The sequence below is a fragment of the Fusarium oxysporum genome, chromosome X (assembly GCF_013085055.1).
Source record: "Fusarium oxysporum Fo47 chromosome X, complete sequence".
NCBI classification, from domain to species: Eukaryota; Fungi; Ascomycota; class Sordariomycetes; order Hypocreales; family Nectriaceae; genus Fusarium; species Fusarium oxysporum.
In genome coordinates, this window is record NC_072849.1 from 451,824 (window position 1) to 465,105 (window position 13,282).

The 13,282-nt window shown below is 33.9% G+C and overlaps 2 protein-coding genes across 2 annotated transcripts; one reads left to right on the top strand and one right to left on the bottom strand.

Moving 5' to 3' along the window:
• Positions 1-9,870: 9,870 nt before the first annotated feature.
• Positions 9,871-10,615, top strand: FOBCDRAFT_207069 (uncharacterized protein; the record flags this gene model as incomplete). The annotated part of the gene is made up of 3 exons (XM_059609187.1): positions 9,871-10,149; positions 10,383-10,419; positions 10,569-10,615. The coding sequence occupies 3 exons, from the start codon at positions 9,871-9,873 to the stop codon at positions 10,613-10,615; spliced, it is 363 nt and encodes a 120-aa protein (XP_059467907.1).
• A 347-nt stretch (positions 10,616-10,962) lies between these two features.
• Positions 10,963-12,763, bottom strand: FOBCDRAFT_145381 (major facilitator superfamily domain-containing protein; the record flags this gene model as incomplete). Its single annotated transcript, XM_059608213.1, has 4 exons — positions 10,963-11,196; positions 11,246-12,016; positions 12,072-12,336; positions 12,399-12,763. 4 exons carry the CDS (start codon positions 12,761-12,763, stop codon positions 10,963-10,965), a joined length of 1,635 nt encoding a protein of 544 aa, XP_059465960.1.
• Between the last annotated feature and the right edge of the window lie 519 nt (positions 12,764-13,282).

The following is a 13,282-nucleotide window of genomic DNA, read 5'->3' on the forward strand; positions in this document are numbered from 1 at the left end:
TGAATTGCTAACAACACACAGTCTCAAGTTAACAGGCCATGCTTTAGCTGCTGGAGATAGGATGCTGAACACTTGAAGATAGTATTGGTTGGCCTTCAAGCAAGCCTGTCAAACAGAGTCAAGCAAGCGAGGCTGGAGAAGAAAGAATAGGAAGAGCAGTGGCAAACAGATTGGAAGCAAAGCTAAGTACCAAGAAGCCGCAAGGAACGTCCTATGCTCTTACGTCTGAGGCATCAGCCCTACTGTACAAAGGATCATCAAAATCCTGCTGGATTGTCTACTTTTCGTTTGTGCACATTCTTGCCTCTCCTTTTCTCACTTTTATCCTATTCCTTCTACCTTCCTTAACCTTTTTTCCTTCCGCCTTCCGCCTCCCCGCGGTGTTTGAGGGATTTTTATAGTACAGGCAGACGACAGCAGTGAAGAAGCTGCTACTATATATATAAACTGAAAGAGTAGCAGCGTCTGATAGAATAATAAATACATATGTAACAAGATTTGGCTTCTTGATATACTCTAATGCAAGAATGGATATGTACAGTAGAATTGATTCTATGATAAGGCGGCTTCTCTTTGTCAATAAGTGTCCGATTGAAAGCAAGTATTAGTCTCGAGTGGAGGAGTCCATGCAAGCGAGCTTAATCGACACGTTCGCATGTGACATCGCTTTTCGCGGAGATAGAGAAGTTACGCCTGCGCGTTGACGTTTAATTCGGCGAAATGGCACGGAGTTAAGTAAGGTATAATATTAAGCAGTTATAAAGTATTATATCTCTTAATAATTAAGTAATATGTATTAGGCTTATTAATATAAAAATACTTTATTGATAGCTAATAATCTAAGTCCTATAAAAATACTAATAAATATATTTTATATACTTAAATATAATTATAGCCTAAAGAGGTAGTTACTAAGTAATTCTTAGGGTTACTAGTAATTCCTATGAATTATTAGTATTTTTGGTTAATTACTAGTAATTAAGCCTTAGTGGTTATTTATAAAATCCCTTAGCATATAGTAATTATTTATAATTAGAAGAAAATATAAGGTATATATAATATAACTACTAGGATTATAATACTTTATAGGCCTTTATAATAATACTTTTAAATAGGCTAGGTTAGTTTTATTTAAAATAGATATAGGTTTATAAGTAATAATAATAATATTAATAACCTAAGGTAATTAAAGGCTTTAATATAACAGTTAGGTTTCCAAATAGGTAAACTAGTCTGTACTAGGTTTATGTTTGCAGATAACATAGGGCGTAATACTAAGCAATGCAAAGTATCATATCTCTTAATAATTAAGTAATATAGTTTAGGCTTATTAATATAAAGATGCTTTATTAATAGCTAGTAAGCTAAGTTCTATAAAAGTGCTAATAAATGTATTTTATATACTAAAGTGATTATATAAGGAGCGATAAGACTTGGGGTTAAATTATTTCTGGCGCGCGGCATTCCTAGCGCGCAGTATTCTAATATCTATCGTTCTAATATAATAAGGGCGTTAGTTAGTTAGTATAAGTTAGATAGGTCCCTATGGCTAATGCCTTGCATAGAGTTTTTGTAGGGTATATATAATATAACCGCTAAGGTTATAATATAATCTCTCCCCTCTGTTAGGTCTTATCCCTAAGACCTATTATCCTAGCTGCTAAATCCTTCTTTTAGTTAGTTCTAACTTAACCCTTTTACTATTATATTATATAATATCTAATTATATTTCTAAATAGTATTCTTATAAATCTTATTAATCTTATAAGGTTAATAAAGAACTTAAGTAAATTCGTAAAAAGCATAAGATTACTGCGCTAGCTAATTCTATCTGCGACTTTAGAGATAAAGCCGAAATACCTTATACTTATTATTTTTATAGGAATAAGCGGTATATAATATCTGCAGACTTTAGTTATTATAATAAGTATATTTAAAGTAAAAAATCCTATAATAGCATATAGGTTACTTCCTTATATAAGTTATCTCTTATAGCTTGCTATTTATTCCTTAAGTGCTAACTTTCTTAAGTAATAACTTTAATAAAGCAGGAAAAGAAGTTAGAAAATAATAAGAATAAAGCTAGTAAAGACCTACTTAGGCTTTATAAGGAAATAACTGCCTTGCAGTCCTATTTAGCTGCTACTGCTGGTTATTTATTATATATCTGCAAAATCAAGAGTAGGATAAGAGAGAAGCATTCCAAGGCTACTTATTAGGGCTTGCAGGAGGTAGAGCAATAAGATAACTTATTATTAATATTAGATGCTTATAAAAGTATGTTAGTAAAGGACCTCTAGGTTAATTATATCCTGAATAATATTAACTAGTTTGCTCTTAGTTTAGGGGATAATTTCCTTAATACTTTGCCTTTATTTAATTCTAGTAGAAATTCTTTAGGAGTCATTAAGCATTAGCAAGGTGTTTTAGCAGTTCTTATATATTTTCGCTTTCTAGGTAATTTTTCTATTTAACTAGGTATATTATTTATCTATTAATCTTTTATATATCCTTAATTTCCTCTGTTTTATAGACTTCTGGTCCTTCTACCTCTATTAGCTTATTATCTATTCTGACTTATATTATGCCTTCTACTAATTTAAGTAGTAAAATATAAAAGATTAGATAAAGCTTAACCTTTAATAATAAGTCTAGTTTATAATTATTTTTTAAAACCTTCTTAATAATCTTATAAGGTCTAATATATTTAAAGTTAAGTTTATAACTTAATTATTTTATAGTAATGTTTTTTATAGATAGGTATATTATATCTCTCTCTAAAAAGGTAAGGCCTCCTACTCTCTTAGGGTTATAGTAATATTATATCCTTTTTCTTATAAATTCTAGTTCTATCTAGAGTTTATTATATAGATTCTTTAAATTATTACTCTTAATAATTACTATAGGGTTAGTAATTTTAGGTCTTTATGCTTTATAATATATATCTAATATAAATCTGAAATTAGTATAGGCTGGTATAAGCTTTATGCTTTTATTATAGGCAGTATTATATACTAACTAGGCATATAGTAATTTTTTAACCTAGTTATTCTATTTATAGTTAATATAACACCAGAGATATTATTCTAGCACTTAATTTATTTATTCTATTTATCTATCTACCTAAGGTCTAAATACTATAGTAAGCCAGTGATTTAGTCCTAGTAGTGCCATAAGTGCTTACTAAAACTTAGCTGCAAATATAAGTCCTCTATCTAAAAGGATTTCTATAGGTAACCTATATATACTAATAATATTTCTATAGAAAAGGTAGGCAAGTTCTTCTGTATCTATTACCTCTTTATAGGGTAGGTAATATAAGAACTTTATAAATTAATCTATTATAACTATAATACTATTATAGAAGATTTCAGTTAAGGGTTCTTTAGATAAGGATAGCTTAGTTATAAAGTCTATTATAATTAAGTCCTATAGTTATTATACTACTGGTAGTAGCTATAGTTCTTTATATAGTTTATATTATTATAACTTAGTTTTTATGCAGAGGTTATATTATTTAACTGTTTTCTCTACTTCCTTTCTTAAAACCTTATAGCCTTACTGCAATAGTCTTTTAAAGGTTTTAGTAATACCTTAGTATTTACTTAGTAGGTATATATAGAATTCTTAGATAAATTCTTATAGGTCTCCTAGGATTTCTTTAGTTACTTTTACTTCTATCTATCCTAAGGTTTATATCTACTAAGTAAATTAATATTCTCCCTTATTATTCTTTTCTAGCACTTATTCTTTAGCTTTAGTAATACCAGTATTATAATTTAGTTAGTAACTAATTATATCTGCTCTTTTATTTTCGGATCCCTTATAATAAATAATTATAAAATCGAACTTATATAGATATTCTATATAATATAATTATTATCGGTTAAGTTTATATATTATAGCGAAGTATGAAATATTTTAGTAGTTAGTATATACCTTAACTTAGTGCTTACTTCTTATTAAGTAGTATCTAAACTCCTTAAAGCAGTTAATAATAGCTAGGAACTCCTTATTATAGATTAGGTAGTTAAGTTCTGCTTTATATAACTTATATAAGTAGAATATAATAGGGTGTAATTTTCCTGTATTATCTTATTAACTAATTTATCCTCCTAATACAAAATCTAATAAATTTATTTCTAGTTTAATTTCTTTATTTAGATTAAATATTATTAATATAGGTTTGCTAAGGATTAATTATTTAAGCCTATTAAAGGCTTTTTATGCCTTATTATTCTAGGCAAAGGGTTTATCCTTCTTTATAAGTTCTATCAAGGGGTTTATAATCTTACTAAAGTCCTTAATAAATTATCTATAGTAGTTAGCAAAGCCTAGAAAGGCTTGTATTTCTTTAATGTTACTAGGTACCTTCTATTTTATTACTACAGATACTTTCTTTTTCTCTATTTGGATTTCTCTGGGTATAATAGTATATCCTAAGAAGTCTACCTTTATAATATAAAAGTAACTTTTCTCTAATTCGACTAGTAACTTGGCATCTTATAGTGTTTTTAAAACCTTATAAATATATTTTTTATATTCTTTTTTACTATCTAAGAAGATTAAGATATTATCTAGGTAATAGACTATAAAGATATTAAGATATTATTAAAGTATACTATTAATTATTTACTAAAATGTTATAGGTGTGTTAGTAAGACCAAATAGCATTACCAGGTATTTAAACAGTCTAAATCTGGTCCTAAATGCTATCTTCTATTTATCTCCTTCCTTAATATAGATAAGGTTATATACCCCTTTAAGGTCTAAAGCTATAAAAATCTTTTTGCCTTATAACTAATCCTTAAGTTCTGTAATAAGCAGAAGAGGGGTTTAGTCTTTAATAGTATATATATTAACTCCTCTATAGTTTATAATAAGTCATGGCTTTCTGTTCTTCTTTAATATAAAAAACATTACTAATCCTACTAGCAAGGTTAATTCTCTGATATATCCTTTCTAGATTATTTTATTAATATATTATCTCTAAACTTCTAATTCTCCCTAATTTAACAGGTAAATCTTTTAAAATAGTAAGTTTTTATCTATAAGTTTAATTTCATAGTCCTATTAGCTATATTTAGGGACTTTTATTTCTAGTTCTTCTCTAAATAATTTATTATATATCTAATATTCCTTTAGAATATTCTTAAGTTAGTCCTAGCTTATAGTTAGTAGTCTGTCCTTTTGTAGATCTTATTATTAGAAAATGCCTAGGATCTCTGTTTTCTTTCTCTGGCCTCTCTTATGCTTATGTTATACTCCTTTTAGAGGTAGTAAAATCTTTATTCTATGCCATTCTATACTTTCTCCTTTAGTCATAGATTAAGATCTCTTCTTGCTTATTATAATTATTTTACTATTACTGTTAGGGTCACTAGGGAAAGTAATCTGGCTAGTCCTCTAGTTAATATATAGGTTTTATTATCTAAGCTAGTTTATACTAAGTAGAATATCTATATTCTCTCCTAAAGGTATAATATTAAAACTTATCCCTTAATTCTTTCCTCTGATACAGACCTTAAGGTAATTAATCTCTTAATCTATAATACCATTATTATAATTAAAATACTATCCTTCTGCATTTATAAGTCAGTATAATAATTACTTCTTCTTCTATAGTAGTCCTAGCTTTATAACTATCCTTAGATTAATAAAGTTCTTCTTTGCTTTACTATTAATCTATGTATTTAGCTATCTTCCCTTAATCTAAGCTTATAGCACTAGGCAATTAGGTCTGTTATCTTATATAGCTCCTAGAGCACTTATAGGCACGGGTCTTATCTATTCTTATCTAATGCTTTCCTATAGCTCTATTATTACAGGTAATATACTTTTTTTCCTAAGGCGTCCTTATAAGTTTATTTATAGTCGCTATCTATACATTCTTTGCTATTAGTATAATTATTATTAATAAATTTATTATTAAATAGTTATTATTAGAAGTATATTTCTAATTCTTTATACTATTCTTCTAGTATCTTTAGATATACTTTATATCTTTTGGATTCTATTATCTGCCTATTATGTAATGCTCTGATATTTTCGAGGTATAGTTAGTAACATTTTTCTAGATCTATATATCCTTCAATATAGTCTACCTTACTTAATTCTTATCATTCCTTTATAAGTTCTAATTCGTATCTATACTATTATTACTATACTTTCTTCTATTCATCTATAGGCTTCCTTCTTATATTATAAGGTATCCTAAAGAATTCATCTATAGCTTTAAGTTCACTATCTAATATTATATCTTCCGAACTAGTATTATCAATTAAAACTTAATTAAATCCTTCGCTAAGGTCAAGGGGTTTAATAGTGTATTCTTATTCTATATCTTCCTTATTGTAGAGATATTTCTCTAGCCGCTTATAGGCTTCTTATATACACTCTTCTTTTTCTTTGCGCTTATATTTCCCTAGATTAACAAACTTAATCTTTCCCTTTTAGATTTCTTCCAGGGTTAGGGTTTTAAATTCCTTTTCGGCTTTTATAATCCCCTGTGTTATTTATCTAATTCCTTAACAGAGGTTCTTATTTTTCTAAATCTCGCGGTAATAGGCCATACTAAATCATAGCTCTAATACTCCGAGATTATTATATCAGATAAAGGGTATATATCCTTCTATTTCCTCCTTAAAGTAGGGTTTATTATTAGGTATTCTAGGAATCATAATTAGAAAACAATTATTATTAAGCTTTTCTTACTTATATATATTATACCAATAGTACTTATAAGAGATCTACGATATATGCTTATATTATTTATAGGTAGGGAGTATCTAAATGTCATCCTATTAGTTATACTTTTCTTCCTTATATAGCAGGTTCGTGGCATTATTAGTATAGTAAGCTCTGACTAGTATTATTTCTAACTCATTAGTATTTCTATATTTACTAGCTCCTTATAGGCAGAAGTCTTTATATATAATATATATCTAGGCTCCGAATTCATCATAGAGTGGCTTATACTTCTATTTCTATTTTTACTCAAGTTATTTATCTTATTTGCAAAGTTCTTATACTACTTATCTAGCTGCTCCTCCTCTATGCCCTATGCTTTAGGCGTTCTAGTGTCTCTATATATAGATATAATTTCCGGCTTTATATTCTTTTTTCTAGGCCTCCTCTGTACTTTATAGAGTAGTCCTAACTAGGATATTATCGATTTATTAGATTACTTTAGGTTACTTATCCTTATTAGGGGTAGCTCCTTTCCTTTATAACCCCTCGAGGTACTCCCTGATTTCTTATTTTGAGAGTCTTTATTCTCTCACTATGCCTAGTGTTTTAGTAGGCGCTGTTTCCGCCTTAGCTTCTTCTCTTCTCCTTTTACTAGTTTCTCGCCATTTTCTGCATTCTTTGTCCCTATAGGCTAGGTCTTTTCGTGCTTCCCTGCAGTATATATTTGATTTTTCTTTATACGGCATAGGAATTTATAGAGTATTCCCTGCTTTTATATCTTCTTCGGTTAGGAAGTTATCTTATGGCAGGCTAGCTATACTATTAGGGTGCAGGCGCCATCCCACTTAGGGCCTAATGCTTCCTTGCAGCGCGGTGCCTTATGCCATGTTATAAGCACTTCGTGTTATACCTAGAACCTAGGTTTATATGGCTATTTAGGGGTCCTGTTTATTAGTTACTCCTAATATTTGCTTACCTTAGTTAGGGTCTCTAGGTCTCTTAGGTTCCAGATATTTATTAGCAATATATCCGAATTAGTTATAATTATAACACTTAACCTTAGTTATATTATGGGGTCTTTTGTTGTTATCCTGTTATATGGCCCCGAGGACCATAGGTCCTGGTTTAGTGCTATATTAAGTATTAATATATCTCTTCCTTCCCTGATTGGCGTTCTGCTGTTTAGTATTTTATCAGGGATTATATAATCCTCTGTGCTTTTCGGCTTATTTCTCCTTATATTATTTATACTGCTAGTTATTAATCTCTATAGCAATACTAATAAGTTTATTTAAATCCTTAGGCTTAGGTCTAATATTTACTATAGCATCTTTAACCTCAGACTTAAGTCCTAAGTATACTTATGCCATATAGGCCTCTTTGCCCTAGTTTAGCTTAGCTACCTAGTAGTAATATTTAGCTAAATAGTCTGCAGCTAATCCTCTTTATTTAAGTTATTAGATCTTTATTTCTGCTATTTATTTTTTATTTATAATTCCAAAAGTATTCCTAAGTTCAGATTTAAAGTATTTATATTTTTTATAGATATATTTAGTTATTTACTTCTATTTATAGGGTAGATTATTAACATAGTCGCAGATAATAGGTTCTATTATTCATAGTACCTTATCCTTAAGGAATCCTATTCTATATTAAACTTATAGTTCTTTAGTAGTAAACTAAATTAGGTAATACATCTAGTAGCTCTAGAGGCTAGTAAGGAATCCTTATAATTTATTAGCATTACTATTAAACGAATTAGGTTAATAAGGTCTAAGGATTTCTCTGGGATTTTTTCTAGTAGCAGCAAGAGCTATAGTATACTTAATGTATTCCTTATATAGCTTCTGACTGTTCTCGGCTGTCTTTCCGAGTAAGTCTGCTATTTCGGCGAGGTTGGCCACCTTCTTCTCTAAGGCCTCGATCCTGTTCTGCGCGATCTTAGCGTTGTTCTTAGCATTATCCAAGAGGGTATTATATTATTTTCCTAGGTCATAAAGTCTTTTCTTAAGTTTCTTAACTTCATCCTTATAGGAGTTTAGATAGATAGGAGGGCTTTATATTTCTTCTTCCTCTTTATCTGTTTCCATTAGGATCTCCTACAGCTCTTCTACAAGGGGTCTTAATTCCTTAGTCGGAGTACTATACTAGGTACGTCCTGCAGTTAAAGGGCGGTTTAAAGTAGCAGGTGCCATTACATAGATATTACTTAGTGTTATATAGTATGGTCTAAATAAGAGCTATTAATATATAACAGTTAGGTTTCTAAATAGGTAAACTAATCTATACTAGGTTTATATTTATAGATAATATAAGGTATAATACTAAGTAATGCAAAGTATTATATCTCTTAATAATTAAGTAATGCAGTTTAGGCTTATTAATATAAAGATGCTTTATTAATAGCTAGTAAGCTAAGTTCTATAAAAGTGCTAATAAATATGTTTTATATACTAAAGTGATTATATAAGGAGCAATAAGACTTAGGGTCGAATCGTTTCTAGTATGCGGCATTCCTGGCGCGCAGCATTCTAATATCTGTCGTTCTAACATAATAAGGGCGTTGGTTAGTTAGTATAAGTTAGATGGGTCCCTATGGCTAATGCCTTGCATGGAGTTTTTATAGGGTATACATAACGTAACTGCTAGGGTTATAATATTTAATATATAATCTTTATATTAATAAAACTACTTATATTAGTTATAAGAAGATTTATATTAAATAATTTAAAGTTAAAGTACTAAATAAGTATAAAGAAAAAGATAAAGTAATATAAAATAAGTAAATAAAAAGAAGAGTAAGATTAATATAAAGAATTAATAGGTAATATATATAAAATCTATTATATAAAGCTCATATTACGATTCGTGCCCGTAACAGCGCTGTAAGGCTTCTATAAGGCAGCTGTAGCATACCCATGATTGCTTGCATAGCGATTATGGCCCGGTCTTTTGCCCTGTGGTTTAATGGCTTGTGCAACCGTTACAGCCCAACTTTAAGCTAATAAATCTATAATATTTTACAATATTCTTAAGTAATATTCTAAAATAAACCTTGGTTCTTACTATGGCTTCAAACTGGCCTATCTAGCATAGATTTAAGTATTTAATAAAATAATTACCTTAAGAGGAAGTAACTAAGAAGGAGAACTCGAAGTTTAGCTTGCATTAGCTGCAATAATGACAAATTCTGCTCAGGATGAGGCTGTAGAGGCTCGAGGTTTCCATGTGGTCCACGAACCCGATGAGGCAGATTTTGCTCTGCTCAGACTGAAGACACCATTTGATGACCGGCCTGGACAATTCGAAAAGTTTTTCCATGCCGGGTCGCTGGAATTCTTACAGCAAGACAAAGCTCAACTTGATAAAATTCTCGAGAAAACGTGCGCAATCGTCGACATTTACCTCAATAGACCGGCGGTTATACCTGAGTTGGTGGCATCAGCAGCGACCGTCATGGTAAACTATGGCATGTCGTGTTGGGCGTTGCGAAACCATAGGGTAAACTTCCATTCGGCTTGCCCTCATTGACGGAAGCGGTTGTAAATTCGCGGTCTGATGTTCCCTACGATGCTATCAGTCCTCTTTTCAGATTCGGACACGGGTTGACGTATAGATGCTAGCATAGTTGATGTAGAGAATCCCAAATTTTCGTCTGGTAACTGTGAGACATGTTCTCTGATTATTTACAGTTGTCAACACATCCGCTAAGTTCAAACCCATCGGCACGTACGCCTATACCAGCTAGTCTGGGGGCCATGGCTAGCGAGCTACCAGTGATCGCTCAACTAAGGGGCAGTAACATGATGCTACACTGGTGTCTTTTGTGCTGTGATGGTCCCCTGTCGCCAAAATTCCTACACTCAATTGGCCTAAAGCGTTCTCAGCCTCCCTCAGCCATTGCTCAAGGCCAACATGTGGTTAGACAACGTCAGATAAACAGTTACTCGAAGAGACCCAGGTGTTGGCTCATTTGAGGTTCCAGTAAGTTGTTTTTTATAGAGTAGTGGGTCATCACCCCCCACAGAGACTCACCACCACTTGCAAGATAATCCCGACGACGTTCCCTCAAATTCAGTTTTGCATTGGGTAGTTAAGCCAAGAGGTGAAGCTATGATATGTCAAAGATGCGGCATAGTGATCACAATATTGAACGATACATAACGCAGGGTTACTTTCTCAACATTGCTTCATACACGTTAACATTACGTATTGGAAGAAGGCTGGCTAGTCTGGAGACTTGAAAGCTATTGACTAGCATCCTTGAGCATCCTACTCCAGCTTAAACCTCCGGAGAAAATCCTTTTCGAATAGCCAAATGCGAATGTTCTTACCCCTTAAATATAAACCAATCGTCGTCAAATGAACCGCAACATTGATAGCGGCGATTATCATAAAGACGGTAAGCATGCTACTGCTTACAATCCAGTCATTGATCACCCATGTCCATATCCAGGCCATGAGGGACTTCAGAGATGCGATTGTCACCATCAACTCCACAGAGAGCTGTTGACTGAGTTAGTCCGACAATAATTCATCATCAGAGATTACTAACCTCCTTGTGGCAGTCCAGAGCATAGCTCATTGAAAGAGAAACACCAATCTGCGCTCCCGCAGTCAATACGCCCAACCCTATAACAGGTCCCGCCCAATGCGAGTGGTAGTGGTATGTCAGACCTGCCATGAGGCTTCCAAACAACAGCAATAATGTGCCCATACACATTGTAGGCAATCTCATCTCGGGCTCTCGAATACCACCGTTTTTGCGTGTAAGGTAGTTAGCACAAGAGTCAGAAACAGAACCACAGAGCCATGCGCCAACAATTGAACCCGCGAACAGTGACAGAAAAACTAGTCCCTGGGCTTGAGAGTCAAATCCGTATTGTTCTCCGAAAAGTTGGGCCACGGTGGAACCAATTATGACATTCCAGCCAAGCGATACACCGTATGTCATGGATGCCCACAACACGGTGGGATAGCACACAAGAGCAAATGGTCGGAGGAAAACCTTGAGTAGAGAAATCTCGGGGTCGGCTTTCCGAAATGGTAGAAGCTCTTTGAGATAGCTGTCTTTCTGCGGACCAGAAGGCTGGGTTTCCGAGTCATTACACGAGCCTCTGCGGATATCCTCGATATTTTCAGCGCAGATCTTTCTCGGATCTGGTTGAACCTGCTCAACAATTTCCAAGCTTGTCGAGAAGCGCGAGTTCGTGTATTTTGTCTCTGCCATGAAGAAAAACATCGTGAGACAATTGAAGCCGATGAACATGGCTACAATGTAGAATGCCCATGCCATACTAAGGTACTGGATGATCAGGGCCGAGAACTTGACGTATTCCACGTTAGTAGCCGTACAAAACGAACGCCGATGCTACTCTTACCAAAGGCCCGAGCTCGTTACCACTAAGAACGGAAAGACCATATATCGAAACCATGGCCCCACGCTCGTGGAGAAAGAATGTATCAGTTATAGTTGTTGGGACAATCGATTCGATGGGAGCTTCGAATAAGCCAAGAAAGGCGCGGCCGATGACGAAAGGTATGTATGTAGCGTTCGATGCAATGCCAAGCCAGATACATGCTACGCCCATCAATAAATTAGAGAGCAAGTAAACTGGTCGCCTGCCGGATTTGATAGCGAAGGGCCTAGAATGAATTAGTGATGAGAGCCGGGCGACACGGGCAGATTAGAGAATTGATTGGCTCACATCCAGAAGAGATTCCCAACACCTTGACATATCAAAGTGGCACCGTTCGCATAAGTCAGCTTCTGCAGCGAAACACCAAATTTTTGTGTCAATGGTATCATGCCCGCAGCCATGATTGGGCCCGTAACACTTCCCATAAAGGCGTAGAAGACGCCATTAAGGAAAACGATCCATTTCTTGGCTTTTGACCATCTGAGCGGATCATTTGGGTCTGTGGTAGAAGGCTGGGGCACAAGAATAATGTGGTTTCCCTGCTTGTCCTTGACATATTGCAGATGGTTTGTCGATGCTCCAATATTGTCGTTATCGTAGAGAAGTTCTGTCCCAGGTGGTCGAGTGCTGGTTGTTGTCTCGATATGGGTCATAGCATCGGGATCCTGTTGGTTTGACATATTGTATGTAGTAAGAACAAATCGGCACTGAATAACCGAGATGGTAGGTAGGTATCCCAGGGAGACGGGATAGCTTTGACTATTCCTCTCCTCTTATACCCCAGGTCAGAGGCAGACCCCGCCCCCAGATCCTGGGGTGCAGGATTCTAAGGCCAGTAAGCGGGCGCAAAGATCACCGTTTAATCAGCTTGATGCGCTTGACCCAATTTTGATTAGATGAACCCAGGGAGCTGGAGGCGTGATGGTCCGTATCGAGATCGATTCCCTACTTGTCACCTAGAAAGAGGTCTGCTAGACGAAAGATGCTGACTGGACAGCGTGATGGTGAAGGCAAGTGGTACTTCATGTGGAGAAGTCGCGGGGTTTGCGGGGAACAAGAACTTAATCCTGGTCACGTCTGTGGGGAGCATGAACTTTAAACAGAGAGTCGAGGAGGCGGATTGGATGACCATGTATAATGAGTTGTCGAGTTGATCACGAATTAGTTTCGTC